The sequence below is a fragment of the Aptenodytes forsteri genome, unplaced genomic scaffold (genome assembly GCF_000699145.1).
Source record: "Aptenodytes forsteri isolate BGI_AS27 unplaced genomic scaffold, ASM69914v1 Scaffold97, whole genome shotgun sequence".
NCBI lineage: Eukaryota > Metazoa > Chordata > Aves > Sphenisciformes > Spheniscidae > Aptenodytes > Aptenodytes forsteri.
In genome coordinates, this window is record NW_008795036.1 from 1,778,253 (window position 1) to 1,806,037 (window position 27,785).

Sequence of the window (27,785 nt, forward strand, 5' to 3'; positions counted from 1 at the left end):
GTCGGCTCTGAGGTGAAGGGGACAGTCCTAGCACACTCTTCCACTTTTGCTGCCTTCTCACTTGCATCCCTAAAATTCACATGAACCGTGATACTGAAAAAGCCAGAGATGGGGGGGGGAGGGGGGAATCTGAAAAAGAGGTATTCTCTAATAAATATCGAAAAAGAATACATTTACACATAATGGTGCTGAACCTAGTTTTAAGCCCTTATGGCCATGTTTTTCTTTCCCCGTGCAGCACAGGTGTGTGCTGCAGGCAGGCCTGCCTCTGACCAGCAGGTGGTGGTGATCTCACAGCAATAACTGCAACATCCTCCAACATCGCCTCCTTAGGCTTTAAAAAAAAACAAACAAACAAACAAACCAACCACCCATACACTCATAGTTTCATTTGGAAAAATGTATTTGCAGCATCTCCCTAACGTTGTTGCCACCGGAGTAGGAAACCGCTGCTTTTATAGAGCTTGTCTGGATTAGACATAAGGTTGCAAATATGGTGTAAACAAGTTAGCGGAGGGTCTGTAGGTAACTGTAGAAGATCGGATGGCTATTAAGAAGCACGCTCTTTAAACTGGTATTAGAAGAAAACCAGATTCCACTTCAAATAGACATGTCTGTTACTATTAAAATCTAATTCATATACATGCATGTATAAATACATCCACCCATGCATTCAAACCCAAGCACGTGGCACTGCCATCGGTAGCCTGTAAGACTGCTTCGATTTATACCAACTAAAACAAATCTGTGTTCTCACTTTAGGGCTGGGACATAAACCAGGTTTTGCACTCGGGCTTTCTCCTGACAAATTTGGCACTGCATGACAGTATTACGTCTAACTCCAGATGCCACGTTTCCTAGAAAGCAACAATTTTCTGCACCTGTGAGGTCTATGAGAATATCAGCGCTCTGTTTTGTGCATAACACGTTGCAAGAGTCAACTGTCCCAATTGGCACTTAAGACTGAATGGAGAGTTGCAGGAATTGCTACTAAAGTGTAATGACTGTTCCATCCTCCTCGATACCTCCTCTGGGGATAACCAGGCTGTGTCGGGGATCAGTTTTTAAGGAACTGAGTAATTTGTGGATGTTGCCGTTGCTTTCTCGGCCAGAGTTGTTGTTGAGCACCAGGTCCCTTTGAAGTCTGTGGGTAAGGCTGCTGCCATTGATTCGAGAGAGGCTACTGGAAGTAAGGCTGTGCAGTTTAGGAATGTGCTGTGGCTCCAGACCGCCCTCGATGACAATGTCAGCCTCTTCGTCACTCTCCATTTCATCAGGGTGGAAGTTCTGCAGCACGTGGGATGTAGGCAAGCTATGGTGACTAGCAGTGCTGTCTGTAGACTGGCCAGAGCTACCAGACATCCTACTGCTTCGAATAATATTGTTCCTCTGGTTTGCTGGCTTGACCGTGATAATAAGATTATGGCTGTTGGCAATCATCATGTCTGTGACTTGGTCGAGAGTCTTTCCTGCTACTTCAATGCCATTAACTTCCAGGACTTCATCATTCACAGCCAGCAAGCCTGTGCTCTCCGCTAAGCCTCCAGGAACCATACGAGAGATGAAGATACCGGGTACTTTTTCTAGTCCATGAGGAGTAACCCTTACGCTGGTGCCATCGCGAATGTAAAATCCTAAGGGTTTCTCACACCCGTGTCGATACAGCCTCACTCTCCTGTGCGTTTCAGGAAGAATGTCCACATCGATTATGGAAGACACTGGTCTAAAATCATGAGGCATGCTAATGTTAATGTGGGGACGCCGGCGAAGGTTGTCATTGCGGAGTGTCACCAGAGCCTTCTTCTTCCTCGATAGCGTGTTGGTCCCAAAATTACTGTAGTCCACTTCATCTGAAAGAGAAACAGTACCAATGTATCAATCAATCAGAGAATAATGCAATCTACAGGGCATTTTCTTCTTAAATCTGGTTCAGTGAAGCCACACTCCTAATAATATGGAAAAAATCAAATAAAGTCTTCCGCTTACTCTAACCATCGTTTCATTTTATGTCCATCAGCACATCATTCAGAATAAATGAGTTGTTTTCAATGACTACCCATATTTCTTCCATATTTTGAGGGAAAAAGACTTCTGATTCTCAACTCCTGTTGTCAGCTGTGCAGAATGCAATTACTTGCAGCCGCAGGCCTGATATACCATCTTAGATGTGAGACCATATTTTCAGAGTTGGACTGTGTTTTTACACATACATCTCAAGTGGGCAAGGAGCGTATACACATTCCTAACCTAAAAGTCTGAATCAGGGAGTATTTTAATATCCAATACACAGCCTTAACTGATAGCAGACCTTAGGTACAAACATGAAAGGAGGGTGTGAGAGAGTAGTTGGATATGTGTTTTTAGCCTAGCCTTTTTCAGTAGGGAATTTAATGTTAATACACAATCACAGAATCGTTTAAGTTGGAAAAGACCTTTAAGATCATAAAGTCCAACCGTTAACCTAGCACTGCCAAGTCCAGCACTAAACCATGTCCCTAAGCACCACGTCTACACGGCTTTTAAATACCTCCAGGGATGGTGACTCAACCACTTCCCTGGGCAGCCTGGTCCAACGTTTGACAACCCTTTCGGTGAAGAAGTTTTTCCTACTATCGAATCTAAACCTCCCCTGGTGCAACTTGAGGCCATTTCCTATCGTCCTATTGCTGGTTACTTGGGAGAAGAGACCGACACCCACCTCCCTACAACCTCCTTTCAGGTAGCTGTAGAGAGCGATGAGGTCTCCCCTCAGCCTCCTCTTCTCCAGGCTAAACAACCCCAGTTCCCTCAGCTGCTCCTCAGAAGACTTGTTCTCCAGACCCTTCACCAGCCTCGTTGCCCTTCTCCGGACACGCTCCAGCACCTCCACATCCTTCTTGTAGTGAGGGGCCCAAAACTGAACACAGTATTCGAGGTGCGGCCTCACCAGTGCCGAGTACAGGGGCACCATCACTTCCCTACTCCTGCTGGCCACACTATTTCTGATACAGGCCAGGATGCCATTGGCCTTCTTGGCCGCCTGGGCACACTGCCGGCTCATGTTCAGCCGGCTGTCAACCCACACCCCCAGGTCCTTTTCTGCTGGGCAGCTTTGCAGCCACTCTTCCCCAAGCCTGTAGCGCTGCATGGGGTTGTTGTGGCCAAAGTGCAGGACCCGGCACTTGGCCTTGTTGAACCTCATACAATTGGCCTGGGCCCATCGATCCAGCCTGTCCAGGTCCCTCTGCAGAGCCTTCCTACCCTCCAGCAGATCAACGCTCCCACCCAACTTGGTGTCGTCTGCAAACTTACTGAGGGTGCACTCGATCCCCTCATCCAGATCATTGATGAAGATATTGAACAAGACCGGCCCCAAAACTGAGCCCTGGGGAACTCCGCTCGTGACCGGCTGCCAGCTGGATTTCACTCCATTCACCACAACTCTTTGGGCCCGGCCGTCCAGCCAGTTTTTTACCCAGCAAAGCATACACCCATCCAAGCCATGAGCAGCCAGCTTCTCTAGGAGAATGCTGTGGGAAACGGTGTCAAAGGCTTTACTAAAGTCTAGGCAGATAACACCCACAGCCTTTCCCTCATCCACTAAGAGATATGCATCTCTCGGTACAGCACTTTTCTCTTTGGAATATTTTACTTCATTTCAGCTGAATTTGACAGCAATAAAAAGTGCTAAAAGCGCCAAGTACCAAAAGAGTTCTGTGTAAGCAAGCGGCCCAGTAGAAAGAGAAGCAGGGAGAAACAAACTGCTCTGCTGCCTAGTCCATATGCTAGGGATCACAGAACAGACACAGACTCACACATGTGCTCCTGCCCTTGAGAGGAAGATCCATGGGAAAGCAGCCTTTGTAGGGTCTACTGTTTAAGGAATTGTTTAAATATTTCTGTCTCTGTAGTGGTATCTCAAGGGCATGTGCAAAGTGATCAACTTGAAATAAGCCAAGTAATATGACAAGTTATTCCGTATAAGAAGCTTATGTTCTGGTTTGCATAAAAAATACTTAGTCATGAAGTTGTTAATGTACAAAATGCGTTACTGCATTTCACATTAAAAATACTGTGCGTATTTTAAACATGAAGCATGCACTAGCTGGAAAATTATTTAACTGGGAGTTTAAGCATGCAAACACTTTTCAGATAAACTAACAGACTTTCAGTTTATTCTACTGTTGAAGATGAGCAGCAAAATACAAAAGCACAATTAGAGAACTGCCACTAAGAAATTTTTTTTCTCTGACAAATTAACCCTGCATTGTAATGTTTGAGAAAGTAAGACAATACCTCTACCTGATAAAGGTTGAAGGAAAAAAAGTGTTAGTAAAAACAAGCTTGTAATTACATTTTTATTTCTTGCAAGATCTCATTTTCAAGTCAGCTTTCAAGGCATATTATTGGCAGACTTCAATTAAGTGACATTAAGTTACACAACTCAGAGGACACTAAAAACGTGCTAAGCAGCAACCTGATCTAACTGAGCCTGCTTGGAGCAGGGTGTTGGATTAGCTGACCTCCAGAGGTCCCTTCCAGCCTAAATTATTCTGTGATCCTACATAGTCCTTTGGGCTAGAAAAAATCATTTGAAGACTTCAGAAAGACTATTTCTGCATTCTCCTATAACTTATTTACACTGGCTATACTGACACTGAGGACATCACAAGGTATCTGGAAGGTCATCCTGAAGGAAAAGCTTCTGTGAAATAAAGATACTCCTTGGACAAGTTTGCCGTGTTTAACTTCACGCTCGTCTCTTGTCTTGCCTCCCAGGCCGTTCGGAGTCGTACCAACTCCAGAGGCCCTACTATGTTATTTGGACTGGTGAGGCACAGGACTGGAAGTCCTTAAAATCACCCAAACACAGGAAGTTCCCAACTGGTTCCTGGAAGTATATTCACAGCCAAGACAGTGACTGCGTGGAGATGGCAGCTTCTCAAGTCCACCTGCTGAGCAGAGTCAGCGCAGTGTCTACTCTTTTGAATGCACAAGCCACCTGCGGCAGCCAAAGCGAGGTATTATTCCTTTTCTTTCATCAACAGGATCACCATCATCTACATCCACCTAGACTTTAAGTTTTGATGGATGATTTTGAAGGTTGGCAACAAACATTTTTCCTTGTAAAGTATGAGTCCACAAGAGATGTCTTTCATCACCACAGTCTCAAACACTGTGCCCTGCTCACCCTCACAATTCACTGATAAATTCTTGTGACAGTCCTATGAAAACAACTTGGGGATTCAGATTTAGAATTGAAATTCTTCCTCAGTTGAAACATAGCACTGTAGAATAGTAGCACTGTACCTTAAAGCCCAAGACAACCTTTATCCCAAAATTTCAGTTTAAGATGGCAATTAAAGTTACATGTGGGTTTATGCATTTAAGACTGTCACTTGCAGTACTGGCAAACCAAACTCAAAACAAAAGCTGCATCCCTTAAAGATTCAGAAAATTAGGTTGGCGAGTGCAGTTTATTGCACTGCAGGTAAAATGAAACATATGCCCTAGTTATCCCTCTATTCCCTGAAAGCACCCAGGTAACTGTTCTCTCCCTCTCTCTTCATGTTACTGTATTAATACTGAATTACTTTAAGGCAGATTTGCAAAAGCTTTACCAAATATTTCACCTGGGAAGATTTGTTGACAACACTGTTTTCTTCCCCTTAAATTAACAACAACCCAGAGAGTTAATTCTCACAACTTGCAAGTTTGTGATGATCAGGTAGTAGTGTCACAGGAGAAGTACGATGGTCCTCCTGACACACGTAAGTCACTTCTGAAGCAGCTTCCTTTGGCTGAACCACTACGAGGGCAATGGCACAACAGAAGTGGTTCTTTTGTGCCTGTGACCTCCTCACCTGCACTCAACCCTCTAATCTGTCTCCCCAGATGATTGCCAGCATTCCTAACCTCTGAGCAGCTTCAAAACAACCACCTCCTTTAATAACAAAAAGCCCAGCTTACCACAAAAATGCTATCTTTTTTCCTCCAAACATGAACCAGGCAGAAGCAGGGATTACATTACAAGTGATATAGGCTACTTTCAGTGTTGGACCACTGACCATTCTTGGATTTAGTATTTCAGGGCTGGAGCACGTTAAAAAAAAATGAAGTCCGTGTCCTGTTGATGACTGGATTTTTTGTTTTTAAAAGAGTGTCAGGCATTAGTTTCCAACTCTGACCCTAAACAGGATTACATATGAGAAGGATGAAGTCCCAATTTTAACAGGTAAAACTGTTAAAACCTGTTATAGGTTGGAGAAATGAGAGCTAATTTGGAGAGCTTCTACAAAGAAATACCAATTAACTCTATTTTCTAGAAAAAGTTAAAGTACAGAATACCTGCTCCTTGACAATACAGGGATTATTACGTTATTTGTATTCAAGATGACCTGCTCGCTAGCAGTTACGCTTGCTTGAGACTTCACCTTAAAATAAAAAATTAAAAAAACCCAAACCCTGAACAAAACAGCCACACACACACCCCCCTGCTATTCAGAGCCACTACTCTTGCTGCAGGAATAAAGCAAAGTATCTCTACTGAAGTTTAACATCAGCTGTTGCTGTAGCAGCAGAAAGTCATCAATTCCTAGCACAATGAAAAAAAAAAATTCCTTCCTCACAAGGGAACTGGGAGAAGTCAGCCAACATCACTCCCTTTTATCAACTACGGGGTGGTCAAACGGTGGTATATTGCCTATTTCCAGTAATATACTGTTCAGCTGGCACATGTCAGACTAAAATGAAAACTGTATCATTGCATAATTTACAGTGACACACTTTTAATGAAGGTCAGTAACTTGTTCTTAGGTTTTGAGTTTCTCACCATATAGGATTGCAAGCAGGAATGCCACTTTAGCTAACGGAACAGACCGTGCTTGATGCCAGGTCTCGTGAAGACCACCATATACCACATGCAACCAGACAGAGCTCGTTTTTCATGTTTCATTTGTTGCAATATCAAATTCTCCTTTTGCAGAGCAAAATGTCTATAGAAATCTGCATGCATACTGGCAGGAGAAGCACCATCAAGCAGCACATCTGAACAGTGCTTAAAGCCTCGTATTTTACAGGGTGTCATGTTTTCCTACGCCTCGAATGAGGCTGGAGTGAAATGTTACATGCAGGTGACAGAGGGAGAATGAGTCTTTTAGGTGCTGAATATGACCCCCATTTCTTAGAATGAGGCAGATGACATGGAGCATTTTCATGTACAAGATGTAGTGCTTTCAGACGAAGATGTACTATGAACTGGACAGATAATCCTGGATAACCACTAAACTTTGGAAGACTTGGATCTGAATTTTACTTGTGCCCATAATTTGCTTCCTACTGAAAATACCGTTCCTGTAAAAAGAGGTGAACAAGAACATTTACCACAGCTGGAGAAGGAATCCTCAGCTTTCCAGTTCTGTCCTACATAAAACTGCAACCAAAGCTACACAAAAAAATACCTCCAACTCGTCTGTAGGCACTGAATATTATTGCAACTCTTCTCCCCAAAAGCTTCGGGTTTTGGTACATTTTAAGAAAGATTTTGTTACCTGGCAATGAGTTACATAAAACCTTAAGTATTTTGGCTGCATCCTTTCTGTTAATATGTGCTTATTGTCCTTTTTTTTTTTTTTTTTTTTTTTTGAGGTGTCACTACCCACTTACCCATGAGGACCTTTCTGTTAAGGAAGATATAGGCTACAGATCTCTTTACGCAGAGATGTACCTGTGCTCACTTTCTTGACAGCAGTGGTGGGGGAGGTGTTTTTTTAAAAAAAAAACAAAACAAAAAACAAACAACTGGTGGAACTACCTCCACTTGTCCAGCAACGGTAAAACTCATTAAAGGAGGTTTTCACTTCCAAGCATGAATATTTTACTATCAGAGTATTACTATTTTTTAAACGTATGTAGAAAGTTATAGATGGTAACATCTTTGAGGTACTCTTCTAACAATTCTGTAGTCAACCTGTGGCTTTACAGAATACATTATACCTTCCTGGTGGGCATCATGAATCCTATAGTTAAGTTATACAATACATAACAGCAAAGCATACTTAAAGGGCTATTTATAAGGGAAAGAAGACTGCTTAGAGCATCTGGTTGTAGCCAAAAGAGTATTGTATTTCTTTAATTTACATGAAACAAGAAATTATAGACCTTCTGAAAAAAACACCAGGAGCACCACTCCCACTGCTTGGACAGCTGCTTTTCATAGGAACTGCCTGCCAGATGAAATACCAAAGCTTAGCCAGATAAGATTGTATAAACAAGCTGAATTCCACAGAGCAGCAGACTGCCAGGCTCCTATAGGAACAGTTCATTTCAAACTCTACATTTTCAGTGTACATGCACTCATGGCTTATTATTTCCTCTGGGAACTGTGGAACATTAGTTGACAGCTCTGGAAAGTACTTCAAAGACAAAATTACTTCCACTAGGGAGAGCAGCACTTCAGGCAGCTTGGGAAGGAGGCCAATGAGTCATTAATAGTGAAGGGTAACCCCTCCATCCAACAGATCGCTATTACTGAGCATTCAAATTAGCAGCAGTCATAAAACCATTTCAAGGGAACGTGTCATGTTTAACCCTTCTACCTTTCTGTGTCCCAGCTACAAACACTGTCCGTGTTTGACACAATTTGCATTCACTGTCTATTTTCTCAGAAAGATCAAAACCAGAAGCATTTGTGAAAGCAATCAGGCAACAAATAAGCTGGCAGTCTCTCATTTGTGACCCGTAAGGCTGACCACATGCAAAGGGATTTAAAAGGAAACAGATATGAAGTGAACTGTGGCTTGGGGGGAGGTCCAGTGCCAATATCACTCATCAAGGAGTATTTAATGGAGGGAAAAATAAGGTTATCTGAATGCTAACATTGCATTCTGTGTGTTACAGGAATATTAAAAAATTCAGCCATTGCTGCTGGCAGCAACCTCTGGGTGAACCAATCTGAAAAACACACAGTAGGTAAAGTAGTTGTAGCTGCTATTCCATTGAAAGTCAAGTAATGTATCCCACACATGCACAGACACACAGACACACACTCACACACTCACACTCACTCCTCTCTCTCCCTTCATATCACCGTATCACAAGGAACTGGACACAATCTCATCAATGTTTAGAAGACTACCTAAACGTTAATCTGTGACATTCAACAGGGCTTTTGAAGCACAAACAAGATCAAAAGGGACAAGTTCAAATCAACAAGAGAGCATGTTATCCTTGATGTCCTTAATCTCAATCCTTTAGTTTCTAAAACAAATCTTTCCAAACACTTGTTTGTAGACTGTAAACTCAATGACATATCTTTGAGAAGAAATTTCACCAAATAACTGCATTAGAAAGAAAATTTGAGAAAAACATCTTACTCTAGTCTAGCCCCTACTAAACCTACTAAACTGCAGTTTTGCAAAAGGCAACCTTCCTTCTATAGTGATTCAGTATTAAAAAGATAAATTTGCCTTCCTACTTAGGAAGTGTTCATTAGCAGGTTAGGATTAAAATCTGAGGAACACAAATGTGTCTCTCTACTCCCAACACGTTTATAAACTCAAAATATCCTGCCCCCTTTCAAGAAAGTGAACACTATTTTGTTCCTTGGTCTACCGTGTTACAGCAAGCAAAACTATAATTGCATTAGGCTCAGGCTCTATTTATGGTTTCAGACACGCATAAGAAACATTTTTAGGCCACTTGCCTTGAGGATGGAGACAACCCCTTGGGAATTTAGCCTGAGCTGCTGGCCTCCTGCACTTCTCACTGCTTGTCATGAGAGGCCACTGTTCCCTTGCTGAATCTTTTCCCTTCTCGGCAGAAGGCCCTTTATTTTTGACTTGCTGCACTGCTCCAAAGGAGCAGAAGCTGTTGCTCGACCTGCAAATTTGCCCCATGAAATAAGTGAGGCCATTTGGAGGAGAAGGGTGCTACCAAATGTAAGCAAATACTCAGGCCTGTACCTCCCAAAGCTATCCTTAACCTCAGAAACATCCAAACCCAGCTCCTCAAACTAGCCCAAAACCCAGCTACAGGACTCCAAATTTTAGAGGTGAAGTTGTGGATGGTGTTTACTAGGATTGTATTTACTAGGATTGTTACGGTCTTCCTCCTCTAAGTTTCAGATGTGACTTCTTTTCTACTACAAAACATGACAGAAACAGCCCTTCTCCGCTTGTTTCCCTCCACAAACCACATTATGCCAAAGTTATGTTATTGCAGCATTAGAAAATCGTGGGGTTTGAGCTTTGGCTTCGTTGTTGTTCTGTTTGGTTTTGTTTTTTTTTTTAAAGTGTTAGTTAATATTTCCCTTTTCCTGCAGGGGGGTGGTGGGAAGTTGGGGGAAGTCTTTCTCTTGCACATCTCAGCCATCAATCATTATTGTGTCACAGGTGCTGCTATGAAAGCTTTATTGGTGAGTTGGTTTCCCAGGCTGGTCAGTGCTGAGTGGACACCCAGCAGCAGTAATGGGTGGGCGATGCATGCAGAGAGTAATAGCATCACCTGTAAGCAGCTCTCCTGCTGGCCGGAGCTTGGCAAATCAAGCCTATCACCATGACCCAACAACTCCCAGCAGCCATCAAAAATTGTATTCACTCAGCTGATGGTATCAAAATGGGAGGGCTACCAATCCTATTCAAAGATGCTTAGGAATAAACACCCTCCCCCCTCCCCCAAATCCCAACCACCACCACTCTCCAACCTATAATTGCCTGCAATCTCTTCAGCATGTCATCATTATAAACTTTACAGTTTGAAGTTATTAAAAACCAACCCTTTAATTATTTTATTTTACCCACTCCATTTTTGACTGGCAACAAGCACACTCTTCTATTTACTCAGATCAGGCAAATTGAGGGGAGCACCATTTGCTCCTCATATAGGCACAAAAGGAATCTCTTCTTTCCGAAAGAGAATGTGTACATGTTACACAAAGCAAAACAAAATAAAGCAAAATGAGAGACCAAACTATAACTACTCTTACTACACACTGTGGATACAGCAAAAAAAAAAAAACAAACTTATTAATGACACAAAAAAGCAGTGGATTTTATCAAGTATTCTGCGAGTATTGAATGTAACTGTTTCCCAGCTGGTAATAGAAAAATAGTTACTTTTTGCACCAGTCTAAAGTTTGGAAGATAAGAAAGGTAAACAGAGATGACAGATTGAGCCAAAGAGCAAATTCGGGAAAATACCATTCTGTTTTTCACAGCTGTAATATTTGGAAAAAACACTGCAAGTAATGAAAAAAAACCAAATTTACCTCAGGATCATATTCATTCAGAATACAAATTTTATACCTCTGACAAGAAACAAAAATTTTTGCCTCACAGTAGTCTCAGAAGAAGCTGCAAACAAAGCTTGGAAAGGCAGTACACAATAAAGGTAGTGTAATTTGTACTAGACTATTCACACAGCCATAGGTGAAAGGAGAAGGTTTTGAAGAACTGCAGTACTGAACCGGATCAGAACCATCATCCTACAGACCCTGATACCAAAAGGGAGCCTTTTCCTCCTTTCAGAAGTAACTTCGTCAGCATCAAAGGCCATTTCAGGGCTCTGCTCGACAGCCAGCAGAGGTGAGCCACTCCAGGAAGGCAGGAGCCGTATTACTCGGCTAAAACAGCCTGTAGCTTGCCCAAGGGAAACAGAATCTAACCTGGTATTTCACACTCCCTCCTGCTGCTTTCTGCCGCGTACCCTCCTCTTCTCTGCTGGGCGCTCTCCTCCTCTCCAGTCCAGAATGATCCTCCCTCCCCAGCTAAAAGCAAAACTAACAGTAATCAAGAATTGTCTATTATCAGGTAACTGCTTATGGCATTTCTGTAGGATGCAAGTGTTTTTTCTATGTGGAAGGAATAGACATCCCAGAGCTGGGAGCACTAGCTTTGGGTGAGGTATACCTGCAGACCTCCTGGGTGACTGTGGCTGAGCTACTAAATTCAGTGGGCTTTATCCCCTGCACCTCCTTATGATTCTTTCCTACTTTCAGGAAAAATGCAGTGTTGCCAGTACATGCACATTAAAAGACTTGAGATATCTCACAACCATAGCAGTGGGGACATTTGATTGTTGCAAACATTAGATCTGTGAGATGCAAGGGTACTACAAAGAAAGACTGTTTTCTGTTCTGAAGTAATTCTCTCTCATGCATTCTTTTGCTGAGTAACATCGTATTCATCCCAAGCTAGTTCAGACAGGCAAGCTAGGAAGTGCCTTTTTGCTTATACTTCTGAATTCCCAGTAAAAATAACTAAAAAAAAAAAAAAGTCCCCAAACTATGGAGGAGTTCATATTTAATGCAGATTTATGCCTCAAATAAATAAATGGTGGTGTCTTCCACACTCTTTACCCTGGATTGTTCTAAAAAGTCGCTACCACAGCTTCTCAGAGAAAGGTATGTTCTTACGCAGTTAAAATTCTTCTAGGATGCATTTTCTCTCTTCAAAAAAAAGGACACAGTCATGTTTTTATAGCTTTACTGTTGTGGTGTGATAATACCACATACATCCTGCAATGAGGGGGAGGGAGAGAAAAACATTTACAGTGCTTTACAAAGCACTTTTCTGGTTCCTGCCTCCGAGCCAGCAGATTGTAAACAAAGTCCAGATTCTGCCTCTTATCATGGAATTAAAAAGGTTTCAAAACAAGTGTGGCATAAGAAATTAATTACAACACTTGTCTTTCAAGTCACGACCTCTGGGAGTCTCCCAAACTTTGCTGGCTGGAGTCAGATTAGTCACAAGATAAACACCCCTCCTGGGCCAGCCCTGTGCAGGGCTCCGCACAGCTGCACCCTCTCACCAGCCCCACGCAGCTGCTGCCCCGGATGCCACAGGCCTTACGGCGCTGGCAGGCTCTCGCCTCCACCTGCGGCCTCCCGGACGCACCGTGATGCCCTCCTGGCTGGCGGGACGGGGGAGCTGCGGGAATCCCACCCAGTTTATCTCCAGTGTCCTGGTGGGACAGGAACAGGCGGCACTGCCCCAGCGCAGACATGTTTTCCAGTCCCCTGCTCCCCTGGCTGGAGCAGGCCAGGGCGGGCAGGAGCAAGTCTGCAGACGGGAGGAAAAGGAGCGGCACCGAGCCCTGGCAGAAGGGAGTCGGGGCCGGTCATCCTCTGCACCAAAGGAGTACGGCTGGTGCAACCTTGTGCTTCAAACAAAGGAATGACGAGATGGAAAAGGAGCGCCAAGAAGCGAAGCAAAAATAAGGGCACCTCAGGTTGCGGGGGACAAGGGAGGAGCAACCTCAAAGCACTGCTAGTACAAAGCAGAAGAGTTGCAAATATGTTTTAGATAAATCTATTTAATGGTCTGTTTTCTAATGTGGAGGGGAAGCAAGGCCAAGAGCCCAATCTAACTATTACAACTCAAATTGCGTCTGTATGCTTCAATCTATTACAACTCAAATTGCGTCTGTATGCTTGACTTCCTCAAGTTGCCCCTCCTGCACCCTTCTCCTTTCAGCGGACAAGGCTGCTCACCTCACAAATGGAAATCATCGCTTCTTCTAGATATAAACAAAGCAAGCCAGGCAGCCCTCTTTTCTGATGACAGGTCGCAAAGTAGTAAAAGCTGCCTGCAGAGCGCAAAATAAGATTTTTCCTGATTAAACACAAGGGCACAAGCAAATGCTACTTTTCTTGAGAGCTCAATCACTCCTGCCGAGGCCCAGCCCTGTGCCAGGCAGCGCAGAGCAGATCTACCCTACAGTAAAAGCTGCCTGCAGAGCGCAAAATAAGATTAAACACAAGGGCACAAGCAAATGCTACTTTTCTTGAGAGCTCAATCACTCCTGCCGAGGCCCAGCCCTGTGCCAGGCAGCGCAGAGCAGATCTACCCTACAGAGAGGGGCTGGGAAGAGCTCCCCGATCGGGGAACAAAACACCGACACCATTCCTAGCGCATGGGTGCTCCCAGCTGAACCCTGCTACTGGTGTACCCCCAGCCCCTGCCCACAGGCTAAGGAAGAGCTGAAAAAAGTCAGTCCGAGGAGGGCTGCCTGTCTGGGATTTGCCCCGTGCACATCCTCCCTACAGAGCCAAGCACATGCTGGCTGTCTCGGTGGAGGGAGATGCTCCACAAGACACCTTTTTTGGCAGCACAACAGTGGATATTTAAAGATTAAAACCATATCGCACAAGTTCTCAATGTGAAGTTTATCATCTCCTCTGTGGTCTTCACCCCTCCTCGTACAGCACATTACCATGTGGCACCCATAACCTCTGCTGCAATGGCAGCACTTAACCCGGGCTACAGCAGCATGTTACCATCTTGTTTCCTTAGCAGCCATAAGAGCATGAAGCAAGAGGGTCAGAGCGATGTCCTCACCCCTCTTCCTCAAAAAGGAAACAAAACCTTGCCTAATATACAACTACCATGACTTCTCCAGCTGAGAACAAAATAAATTTGTTACTTTTAATGTTAGACTAGCAATATCCTTTCCTGGCCATCACCAGAAAGCAAGAAGCACTTAACTCTCATCCCTCCTCTGTCAGTAAAAACCATATGTTTTACTTAAAAGCAGCTTAAAGGATCATGGCGATTCCGGCAGAAAGATCAACTGTGTAGAGTTATTTCCCCAACATTATTTTTTATAATGCTATATTCCTTTCTCCATCACTGGCTAGGGCTCCATGCCCAACTGTGTAGACAAACTAATAAAAGGCTGCAGCCTGGGCAAGCTTTGCACCTGAGGGCAAGAGCTGCGGACATTAGCAGAACCTGTGTATGTGAGGGGTCCAGCCCTCAGATGACCACTAACTGGACTGTGAAGCTTCTCTTTTCCTAGAATATCAAGCACTGATCTGCAAGACTGAAAAAACAAACAAGCAAGAAAACCCCCAAAATACACCACCCATGTTTACACCACTTAAAAAAGCTGGCTTCTTTCTTCAAACAATTTCTGAGACACCCCATCATTATTTAAGTGTGGTAAACTAGTGGCTGGTGTACTTTTTCTTTAAAAAAGTGTTTCTTCCTGTAAGCACATGATACAAACAAGGGAGTGGCAGACAGGAAGTGATTATTCAGAAATTAAAGAATTAGATCAGGTTCCATGATATCAGAACAAAACATGACACATGGCAAGTGAAGCTGACATTTACTGGCTCAAATGTAAGAAAACGCTTTCTTTATTTACTAAACCTAATTCTGGGCTCATGTAAGCATTTTGTCTCCTTCATGAACATCAGTGTTGGCAGCTGCGAGCATCGATATGCCTCCTGGGGAGCACAAGTTACTCCATGTATTTCACCAGCAAAGTTATACCGAACACTGCAGTACAGACCTCCAGCTTCTACCCAAACAAGTTTTTTTTGAATGAAAGCATAGTTCTGCCAGTAGTAGCAGCAAGTCTCTGATGGCACTGCTGCTCACGGTTTGACTGGCATGGCTGCTCCAGACATGCTAAACGCCAACACTGTTGAAGTTCAGCCCTCATCTCCACTAATAGCGATCTCCTGCCACTACGAACAGAGCAAAGGTTCCCAGTGCCACGCTTGGGTACGCCCAGTATTCCTGCCACTGGGAATTCCCTTCATGATCTCAGTTTTCCTGTTACACAGGAGATAACACTGAGTCATCACCACATTGGCTTGTTAAGTGACATTGTCGGGGGGTAAGGGCAGACATATACCCGAAAGAACATAGAGTGTTCACAGCCTGATCCCTGCTCTGAGTGAAGTGCATGGACTATGCTGTGACACGGCTTTTCCTGTGCCTGGAAAAATTAAGTTGTGGCCAGACCACAGATGTGCAACTCCTTAGTGTGCACCGAATGATTTACTACCATTGTAAGTTCCAGAAAAGTCACCTTAAAGAAAAGCATCCCACACAAGAGGGCTAATTACATAAAGCACTTTTCATCTGTGGATCCCGAAGTGCTAAAAATAAAAATTTACTGTTCACAAGAGACTAAGCTCCCATTAGAATGTTTAAGCTAAAAACCTGGAGAATACATCAGAGGTTACGCAAAGCCCAGCAGCTTCAAAGGAAGGAGGAGGGATTTGCACGGTTCAAAGGCAGGAAAGAACAGATGCAGTGCGTTAGGACTTATTTTCATTACACTGCATAGCTTGTTTCCAAGAATGCTTTCAACAGAAGCATCCTCCCAATACAAAAGGCAAGCGCTAGCTGAGCTGATTCGGACAAGCTTCTATACAAGCTGCGTCCCAGCCCAGAGACTGAACTGCTACCAGGAACCTCGGCTCACCACTTACTTCTCGCCTCTAGTTGTGAAACCTTTCTCCACCTTCAGTCCCTCTTGGGGTACTACTGTGAGCAGCCAGCCCATGTCTTCACCCCCCCTTTGATAAAAGAATGAGTAAGTCCCCTCTGCTTTCTTTAGACAAAAGCCCAGTGTTCCTTTTCCATGTCTTTCCTCACCTCATTCTCTTAAATTGCTAGACAGCATCAGAAATTGGCAAGATCTTTAATAATAAGATCAGGCAGTATTACTAAATCCATACTAAATTCCCACAACAGGAGCCAAATGGTGACCAAGACAAGAATTTTTATTTGATGATGCATCCTATCTTCAGAAAAAACAGTTCTAGGGACATGAAAAGTGAATGCAAATAGTTACATAAACTAAAAACACTGGCTCACAGGTAGATGTGATCAATGTGTCTTCTTGCTAAGATGCTCCTGGGATACTAACACTCGGCACTAAGGCGTGCTGTATTTTAACATGCACTTATTAACACACTAGCTAAAAAACCAGCTTATTCAAGTCTACCAACTCCACAAAGTTTTGCGGCTGCAGTGTAGAGATCAACATTAAGAACCAACAACTCCAGTCTCGGGGGGCAGGGGGGAAGAAGTTTGTGTTGTGCTTATGTTAAGCCTGAGGGACAGGTTTAAAGGCAGCCAACAGAAGTGCAGAACCTTTGTGTTCGGTACAGCACTGGGAGGCACTGCATCAACACAGGGCACCTCCTGCAGAATCTGAAAAGATCCGAGTGCTTCCTCCCATGCTGAGGGACAGACAGAGCATCAAGGAGACAGGTTAAACAGGTTTCAAAGTTAACAACACCTGCCCTTGGCTTAGCAGCTAACACCACATTAATCCAGCGAGCTCCAGTGAGGAAAAAAAACCAAAATAAAATAGAGAGGTAGGAAAATTTTTTCCAGGCTTCTTTTCCCTTTACCCATCCAGATCGTACTTATCTGCTCAGCTCCAGTTTTTCCTTCTGGGTGGATGCAATTTAACATCCAGATCACTGCGCTAAAACTCTACACAAGACAGCTCATCTTGGCTTTGTCTATATCGGTTCATTTCACACAAGTCAGGCCTTTGGCCACGGCAAGTCAAATGATAGGTTAGTTGAAAGGAATCACCTTGAACCCTTAGTCTCCACCTTTTAATACACAGATACAGTACTGAAAGTTTAAGAAAGAAAATGGGGAAAAAGAAAAAGGCTGTGGCTATGAATCACTGCTTGTCTGCGCAAGAAAGAAATCTGGAAAATCCTGATCCTAAGAGTACCTGAAGTATACTGAGAGAGTGGTGAGGCATTCAAGACCAGCTAGGCTTTATGGATATCAAAAAGCCAGTCAATGGAAGGGAGAGTCTCATTTGTACACACGTCTCCTGGGAAAGCACCACCATCCTGTTTGGTTTTATGCCTCTCATGTCAGATCAGTCAAAGGCCAACGTAAAATTAACATGCCAGATTTCACATCAGCTACTTGCCCAAACAACTGGGGAAACTGTTTTAGCTGAGCTCTGCTCTTTCGCTCGCTTCAGATTGTTGCGTTAATTAAAAAGTCTTGCTCTTGTGTTACACAGCCCACAGGATGCGAGGAGGAGATTCCTAGCTTTATAATCATGTTAGTCAATAGCTCCCAGCGCTCTCACCGCTGCTACGCGCAGAGCCAGCATCGTGCTGTCGGTTTGACAGGCTGTGGGAGGATGCTGCGTAGGAGACTCGTCACGTTATGCAGAGTCAGCCCGAGCTCCTTCACAATGGGAGCTTTCTGCAGAAGTGCAACATAAAAACCTCCCTAAAACTACAGGACCATCTGAGCAAATTTCCCAAACAGAGAGCCAGCCCCACAAAAATTCACTTGATAAACAAAATGCAGTTGCTAGCTGGCGAGTTACTGGATATGGATGTGTCATCTTTGGGCTCACCCAACCCCTAACCTAACAAGTAAAAATTATTACTATTGTCACCTCCAAGCTTAGACATAAGAATTTCCATCTTGGAAGCACTACAAGAAGTGAGTCACTCTATATACCTTGGCAGTGATTTGCAAGCCAACAGGGACTATCCAGAAGGAAATAATGTCACCAATTGGTGAGGCAGCAGCTATGTTTACCAGCTTAAACAAGTTTATGTCTCAGTACCTCTAGTTAAGTACGGCCAAGAGCGAATCTCCAATTCATGAGTCGTAAAACTTAATATGCTTGAAAATTAGAGATCTTTAAAAGTTATCCCAATTGCTGAAGAAAAATACTAGATATTAGGATCACACAAAGTGCTGAGTTCTTTTGAATACCTGTATTGCCCTTGCCTGATCTCTGCAAGGTCTTTAGCAGAGTGGGAGGTTTGGACACTGGAGATGCATTAGGCGGGAGGCCAGAGCAGTTGCCACCCTGCCCGCTCTCTGGGCAGTGGGAGGAACGTGGGGAAGAGCTGGCCAAAGGAAGCCTCCACAAACGGGAGCCAGGCGTGGTGGCACAAGGGCACCCACGGGGACAGGAACCAGAGCCGCTCAGCATAGACAGCAACAGGGTGGAGAGACGCCAGCCTGAGCGACTTTGACAGCCTGAGGAAGATTTAGCTTTCTGAAGCTAAAGCTGACTATCGTCAAGAAACTGCAAGGTGTGAACAAGCTAGTTAGGAAAAAAAAAAACCACCAACAAAACAAAAAACCCACCCAAACCCATTCTGTACTGGTCAAACTAAGTTTTGAGGGAGGTACCAATAAGTGAGACACTGAATAATTAAGAGGACTGCTTATGTGTCAAATGAGATGCTTAATACTGTACAAGATGACAACTATTCACTAGCTAAATCTAAGAATAAACTGAGGCTCTCAACGCATCTATTTACTACATAACCTCTAGCAATTTACATATTTGTTACCTGCCTGATGAGCAGTGCTAAGGCGCACAGCAGTGCAATTAAGGAAGTCTTCCTTACTTCACTGCAAGTAAACTCTTAATGTGGCTTACTCACATTTTGAGCCAAAAGTTTACTTTTGAGAAGGGCTAATGGAGATGCATCAGCTTCACCTTTGAAACAGACAGTAAGGGGACCAGCACAGAGCCAGGCTTACGGCATGGTTAAGACAAAAGTCAGACCAAAGGCTGACTAAGAAGCCGTGAGAATACCACCAAGCAGTCACTTGAGAGAAAGTATATTAATTGAGCAGGGTCCTTAAACTGGTTTTCCTCTGTCTACTTCTAACAGCTCTATTATCCTCAGAGGATTTATTCTTTCCAGAGTGTGCCAACTGCCTTCATTACCAGAAATACTTTATAAACAGGAGGAGCTGGACATTTGTATAAACAAGGATCACATGCAACAACTGCATGTTTTCAAACAAGTGACTTGCAAAAAATGAGGACACAAATCCCTTATACTATATTGATTCAGAAAGCAGGAGACATATCTTGTCACCTTCTTCCCGTCCTAAGTTGTCTTGTCATCAGACAGTTTTAACATGACACAAATATACTTTCCAGCCTTTTTATTTGTGCATATGATTGCAAGTCTTTAGGATGCTTTCATTAAGGCCTCAAATGGATGAAAGTAACTGTGAGCATATACTCTTCCCTTTTCTCCTCTGGAATTTATAGATGCCTTAAGTAGGCAATAAAATAAGGTAGAACAGTTTGACTAAGACGCTTCAACCTTCAGGTTTTATCTCCTTCACAGTCTGTGCCCTATCAGCTGCCAGTGGTTAACAGGCAGAAGCAAAGGTGGTATATGTTTTTAACACTGCAACCCCAAAACCACAAAATAAAAGCCTTGCAAGAGCCTCATTTTCTTTTAATAAAATACTAGGCCTCCGCTGCCCACTTTGTAGGGCACTTTAAACATCCTTATTTTCTAAGCAGACAGAAACTGTGTCTTTGCAAACACAAGGCATCATTACGAGACCTGTGTTCATTTGTTCTCATGAGGAAACAGCTTTCTGAAATTTGCTTTAAAATTCCCATTTTTGAGGTATCAGTGCATGGGGCAGCACACAGAAAGTGTCCCTAACTGGCATTTGCAGTTATTGCAGATTGTACTAGTTGCTCATGCAGATATTACAGCTGTCAGCACACACATATCACCAACCACAATTATTTGCAGACTCTTCAAAAAAAGCCTGCCCTTGTACAGTAGTGTTCTCACTATACTCATTTCAAGGAATCACTTGCTTTACAATGGAGATAAATGGATTTAAGTGACCATTTTGCTAAAGCATTTACAATACGAGTAACTTGTAAAGTTTGAGAACTTGGTGCAGGCAAAACGTTTGCACAGCAAGTTCTCTTTAGATGACTAAGCTGCCACTGAAACGGGCTGAAACTGTGAACCACAATTCCTCTCACAGGGGGCTTTGCCAGCTCTGCTGCCTACTGCCAGTTTTCACCAGGTCAGCAGCAGCCACCACCACCTGATAAACCACTTCCAAATTCAACATCTGTATCGAGCTTAGCAGTCTAGGGGCAAGGTGAGGCAGCCAAGCACGGCAAGAAAGTTCAGACTTCTCGCACCGTGGAGCACAATGATGCAGAACGAAGGAGTTTTTCTTTTGTTTCTATGAATAGAAATAAGACAACAAGATCAATAGTGATAATTTCTCTCAATTGCTGTAGTAGGGAAGGCCATGTTAAAAAAAAAAAAAAAGGAAGAGAGAAGACTGTATCAAGCTTCTTCCCTTCTCCAACATTTTTATTTTCCCCTCTTCACACGTCTAACGGAGCATGAAAGCTGTTGCTCTGTCCTATTCTCTGTCACTCTCAGTGACAACACCACAGCCAAGAGATTCTAGCTCTAAAATTTACAGACTGTTATAACCTGTCAGCACCTCCGATGTAAAAAATATGCCAGATCGCACCCTTCAAATAATTTCCATCAGAGGAAGTCATGCTGTCAGTGGGGTGGAGAAAATGGAGGAATTCCTGTTTACTGTTAGACTTGAAAACTTACTTGGGAGGGGACTTCCAATTAAAAGCTAACACCTGAAATACCACACCAATTTGTGTGTCATTAACATGTTTTTATCTGTAAGACCAACCTAAAGTTTGTTGATGGAAGAATCATTGCAGAAGGTGAGCAGCGACTAATGTGAGAGGAATGGGACATGCAGGAAAACATTGCTCAATGCTTGTTTAGGGTAAGAAATGATACCAGAGGAGAGATATGGCCCTGTCCTCTCAGAGGACACCCGTGCAGAAAGGTGTATGCTACGTCACACCATTGCACTCCCAAATGTCACTGTCAGGGCTCAAACTGCTATACAGATTCTGATACTGAGCTGCCAGGAATGCAGAGACTTCAGCTTACAAAAGCTATGAGCTGTCATTTTATTTTAGGATGGGCTTGATTTTGTGATGTTCTACATTTTAGACATGCTGTATTAATCTTATAGGTCCCTGGTCCTCCCAGTTAAATCATGAGCTCTTGTCTGGATGTTGGCTCACTAAGAGGTACCTTGGACTTGCAACTCAAACCTGACCATATACAAATGTAGGCAAAGAGTCACTACAGTTTCTAAGTAAGCGTGAGAGTCAAATAATGTTGGCAAGCTGGGACTGCCACTGCGAGGAGAACATACCTAACACCCTGCAGCATGCACAAGTGGCTTCCACATGCTCCAGCCAGGGCTGAGCACAGCTCTGTCCTACTGTCAGCCAATTAATCACTGCAGAAGGGGAAGTAGACACACTGTGGGTGTTCTCATGAACACTCCCACCCACAAATAAGAGCCAGATTCCTACCCAGTGTTGGGAGAGATGAACATACTTGCTCAGACTGTCACCACACCTCTCACGAGCAAGGGCAGCAAGACCCTCAGAACAGTAATCGGCTCATTACAGAGCTGTAACACACACGTACAGCAGATTTGAATTCTGGTTGTTCACGGATGGCCGATCCGTATTGATAGCGCACCTTTGCCAAACCCACCTAACAGGCTCAGTTTGAACCCTCCAATGCTGCCAGCTTCCCATGGACATACTGATCTTTGCTAACTAAACTCCACCCTCCACTCTTTCATCCTGACAAGCAACTAGGTTGCCCAGGATGCTCCAGGCTGATAAGCAAACTCCTTTTGATTACTGCTGATTGTATTAATACAAGCAGCACTTCAGCAGCTGGCTCCACACAACACAGAAAGGTTGAGAAAAAAAACCCCACACCAATAAAAACCAGGGCCGTTGATAGGTGAACCACCTGCCAGCTGTTGGCCTGATTCACTCTGCTCATGCAGCAACCCCTTCTGTCTAGTCTCTCCCAACAGACGTCTTCAGGGCAGAGACTGCATCCACATTTTTGGTATATTGAGTCTTCAAATTTTAAACACAACATAGAGATCATTCAAGCTTGTGGAAGAGAGAATGCTTGCAAAGAAAGCACTGGTTTGTAAATAATCTTCAAAATTTCCTGTAAAAAGAATGCAATATTTTTCATATATATATATGAAATATATATAATCTTCATGTTCATACATACATATGAACATGCCATCTCACAATTTTCAATCATGCCTTTTCATTTGCTTTGGCCCACTACTGTCTGGAAGACAGCCACACTGTATCAAACATTTCATAGTTTCCAAATCTAGGCAGAACAGGCCTAAAGACAATCTGGATTTAATTCAAAAAGCAGCTTTGCCTCAGCTGAACTTTATTGGTGATTCTGCTTGTGAAGAGGCAACCTAAGAGAAGGGAAGGCCCACCTCAGCTTTACGTTCCACTTTGGCTGCAGAGAGACTTCCAGTGTGAAAGCTTTGCTCTGTTTCCACCACCAAGGGCAGAAAAGCAGCATGGAAAACACACTTGAGAGGCAGTAGGAAACAAGTATTGATACTGTTAAGTTCTGAAGAAGGGCTAAAAACAGACCCGTGAGTTACAAGGACCACATCCAGCCTGGTGGTAATTAAGTTCTGAAGAAGGGCTTTGTTACAAGGACCACATCCAGCCTGGTGGTAGTTTTGCTGGAAGGACAGATTGTATCCATGAGCAATTCCAGCATGCATCTTCATGCCTCGCATTACAAGTTCAGGTCTCAGACTGAAAACTTTACACACCTGCTGTACCTAAGCTTGAATTTAGGCAGACTTCTTGTCCATTCTTCCATCTAGCTTTTGTGGCTAATTCAATCAGTCCCTGACTCTATCTTCTCAGGCTGCAGTAGGCCGTGCCATGGCATGACCCCAGCTTGATCTCAGGATTGCTACAGCAAGCCAAACCCACTGCTGTATCTTTTTCCAGTTAGGATAGTGGTTTTTGTGGCCAGGTAAAAGTGCTTCCTCCTTGACAGCCTCTGAGCAATTGGGAGGAAGTCACTGCTAGTTCCTTCAGGTCACTGACTATGGCTTTTAGCCTCTCCCTGTGGGAGTCTAGAGGTTTGGGATTCATCAGGTTAATGAAATAGCAGTAATGCTGCCAGCAGTTCCACAGACCAATATTACAAAATTATTTTCACCTTAACCTTTTCTTGACTGTGGGATATCAAATGCATTACCTGGTTCTTCTTTTCAGTTCTCCTAGCTAAACAAGGAAAAGTTTCCAGGCCAAGTCAATTCAGCCAGCCCTCTCTCAAAATTACTACCTTGAAGTCCCCACTTCACTCCTGCTCCCTTCTTAAGAAGTTCCTGGGATGACAAAAAAAAAAAATCACATAAATATTCCAGGAGTACAGGATTATTTCATGCAGTTTATGTGCAAGTTTATAGCAGAAGGCTACCAATTCAGGACCAACAAGTCATAGCACAGGTTGAAAACATCAGTCCTTAGAGGTAAGTATTTCCTATGTTGTATTAGCTCAAAAGCCTGAGCCTAGCCTGCTCCAAGTCTGATTTTGCAGACTTTGCTTTGGAAAGGATTCTTTTCAAGTCAAGAGAGGCCTGTTAAATAAACTCAAATATATATGATAGCTCTATATCAACTATTTCTGTATGCCTTTACAGTAAACAGCAATCTTATAGCGAGGTGATAACATGCATACAGACACCACCTCTAAAGGAGCTACTGAGGAAAGGAGGCAGGAAATAAAGTCATGACTTTTGCTTTGGAGATAAGGGACGTAAGGAGAAACACTGATAAGGGACGTAAGGAGAAACACTTGAAGGATCATTAACAAAAAGCCCAATGATAATGAGCTAGTAATTGACTGTCCATCTGTCCTGGCTTCAGAATAAATCTCTGAAACTTCTCTACCAGTCCTTGAGGAGCTGCAGATCAAAAGGACAGTGAAGAACCTCTGCCCTCATCAAGCTCCTCCTGGGAAAAGAAACATACGTGTACACACACACGCTGGGGCACAGATAAGGAAAAGCTCTGCAGAGTATTCCCTGAAGCTAAGCCATGTGGCTAACATCAGAGGGACAGCAAACTCTGTGTGAATATATCTGCATAGAAAAAGGCCTTTAAAGTAAGATTGCTGACTGCATGACATGCACTGCTCCTACCATCACTGGCCAGCAGTTTGCTCCAAAAGGATGACTGCTGTCTGTACGGCTGCTCATAGCCTTCTAGCGTGAATGGGAAGCCGGCCTGTGGATTTACCACTCAGGGATGTAACTCCCAAGTACCCAAATACAGGGCTATAATCCTTATTCTGCTTTAAACGTGAGAGACCCTCCCAGTCCGATCTACAGAGAACTGACAGCAAGTTACTTCAGTATGAGCAGAGGGACCTGGAGAGGGGACAGTGCCACAGCTCACTGACAATCTGGTCAAATTTTGAAGTGACATCTTCTAAAGAAAGGAAAGGTTTGCATCTGACATCGAGTGAGATCTGGAGTAACAGCAGATAGAAGACAGGGTTGTTTGTCCTAGGAAGTTCTGACAGGAGCTTAAAGCAATGCTTATGTTCTGGCCAGTGTCACTGACGGAGGCCAGCAGAGCCATGGTGATGTGCCAGCAGATGAAAGCAGTGTTAAGTGCTACTGTGGAGGGAGCAGAAAGCATCTGAGCATCTGCTGACCTCACTAAAACAGTGGCTACTTAAGTAAAAGAAAAGTCTTCCAGAAAAACAGAAGCAAGAACAGCTTGTTCTTCAGACTGTCAAGCTTATAGATATCTACTCAAAGAATCTGGATTTCACAGCAGAGGCGTACAAGGCAGTAGTCCAGTGTACACACAGAGCACCAAAGGCTGTCATGGACACTCAGTCACAGAGATGTTTAAAGCAGTACAAAGGGGAAAAAGAGAAAGAATCAAAATGAGCAGGAAAAGGGGGGAGGGGGGGTAGTACTGAGCTGATGACTACATGACAAGGAGCACTGACTACCAAAAAGAAGCACTAAGAGTATTTAGAACAGTCAAAGTCTGTATAGTCCTAGAAGTTTGGCCACAGGGGAGGAAGATAAGAAAACAAAAGGGTCAGGTTTCAGATCATGAGGTAGAAAGAGCACTGTGGCCAGCACTGAGGAATGCTGAAATTCATTATTTGGGAGAGTAAGGAACTGAAACTATTGCTAAAGACTGAGAGGACCTCTGTAACTAGACCTAAGTAAGTTTCCTCAGTCATCTCACTTCAGTCTGAGATATACTTTCCTTAATGCAGATTCCAGGAAGTAGATGAAGAAAAAGTCCACAATTCACACTATCTAGACAGAAATTGCTAATTTATTTGTATCCTCCTCTGTCCACAATTCACACTATCTAGACACAAATTGCTAATTTATTTGTATCCTCCTCTCTTTCCACCAAAGAAAGTATTCAGGCAGAAAACCTTAGTCCAACCTGACACCAAAACCTTTTATTTTCTCTCCTAGAAAGAGAAAGCTTTAGCTTTTATCTTCAAATGATACATTAAGAACTCTGGTTTGAAAGGCATCCATCTGCTGTGACTAGATTTACAGGGCCACATCATCAGTTGTCATATATCATCATCACTCCACTGAAGTCAGTGGAGCTGCAGCTGGATCTGCTTCATGAGCTTCACGGTTTAAACACCACAGTCTGATGTGCTGTCAAGTTGCAGAAAAAAAAAGTATTATCTATCTTTCAGAGATTTATCTATTTTCTATGAAGATGGTGAATCCTGGCTTTTGTTTTTGGTCAAGTCTTCAAGGTCTGGACTTTTGTGATCCTCTTCCTGCTTTGTCTCTCAGCATGCATCAAAGGAGTTGCAGGCCTTTCACTAAGCCAGGTCTGAAATACAGCACTTGGATTCATCATGAAATTCTACTTATTAGGGCCAGTTTGGGCCCATTAACTCACATTATGTGGTGGAACTCCACAGCGTCATGAAGTTCATTTGACTTCACAATCCCTTCTGCCTCTCAAGAGTCATCAGCTTCCTAAACAGCAGAGACAATTACTTCCACGCAGGAGTTATTTCAAGTTATTTCAAGGAGTTATTTCAAGCTTCCCCTTTCCATGAAGATGGGTTGCTTGAGGTAACAAGGATGGCCCCAAATGCTTCCTGCTCAAGACAATTTTCTTCTCACCTTTCAGCAAAGTACCTCAGGGCACCACAATGCTGCTGCTTCTGGCCGATCTGGAAGCCTTCAAAGGTGGTGACCACCTCAACTGTTCAGAATTTGGCACCAAGCACCCCTTGCAACCTTACAGTGTTTTACCCTTTTTACCCTATGAAGAAGCAAGTGCTGAGATATCCTCTCTGAACAATCCCCAGCATCAGCTAGGCAGCAGTCCCCACAACAAAGACTTACTCCTGGCAACGTGCAGACAGGTAGATCGCATGGCCCGAAGTCTGCATAGGTGTTCAAGGAACAGCGCTTTGTAAGCTCTTTAGCCTACAGGGATAGACCTAGCACATCATGTCTGGGTGACTTCTCTATGAAGACTAAGCATAACTTAGAAGTGGGCAGGAGGTACACCAGCAGGTACACCAGGTACACCAGGAGGTACCATCCCACTTCGGTGCTGCTGAAAGACAGAGGCATTGCTTAAAACCAGGAAAAGACATGGCATCTCCAACCCAGCAACACATTATGCAAAATAAACTTTGATCCTACCCTAAAGCCATTTCATGCCTATTCCCCATGCTTCTCCTCTCAGCCACGTAAGTCACTGAGTTGTACTGCTCCACTTCTACAGCAGAGCATAAGAACAGTACTAAAGGCAGAGGAGACAGGAGGTTGGGCCAGCAGCTGCGCTGCACCCCGTAGAGAATTCTTGCTCCCTGCAAAGATGAGACCACAGAGAAAAATCTCTAAGTCTGCACAGTAATGTTAGGTATTGGGAGGAGGGATAAGGGTGGTGGGGGTGGTGGTAAAAGATGATCTCACGCAGCTATCAAGAAAAACAGGAGGGAGGAAGAGAAAAGAAAGCACACCTGACAGACATGTTAAGAGATGCCTGAACAAGAACAGGGCTGGCCCAAAACCACACTGCAGTCTCTTGGGAGCAGTGGAAGTAAAAGCAGTTCTGCAACTAAAGGCTTATCAATCACTCGTGTGTGTGTGCTTTACTGAACTCCTGAAGAAAGTGATTTAAAAGACAGGAATTGAAGGATGACTCTAACAGGCTCTCAACAGACAGGAAGAGGAGAGCAGATAGGGGCAGAGGGGACAGCACAGGAAGAGATGTGAACACTATGTTTGGGAAAAGACGTACAAAATGCCCATATGCCATACCGCTGCCTGGAATGATTCTTA

At 43.6% G+C, this 27,785-nt stretch overlaps 1 protein-coding gene across 1 annotated transcript in view; it reads right to left on the reverse strand.

Annotated features, from left to right (window-relative positions):
- Positions 1-268: 268 nt before the first annotated feature.
- Positions 269-27,785, reverse strand: part of LOC103896781 (partitioning defective 6 homolog gamma) — an 81,475-nt gene continuing 53,958 nt past the window's right edge. Inside the window, exon 5 of the mRNA XM_009276687.2 lies at positions 269-1,850. Within this exon, the coding sequence (XP_009274962.1) occupies positions 991-1,850 (860 nt within the window). The 3' untranslated portion in view covers positions 269-990. The remainder of the gene's footprint in view (positions 1,851-27,785) is intronic.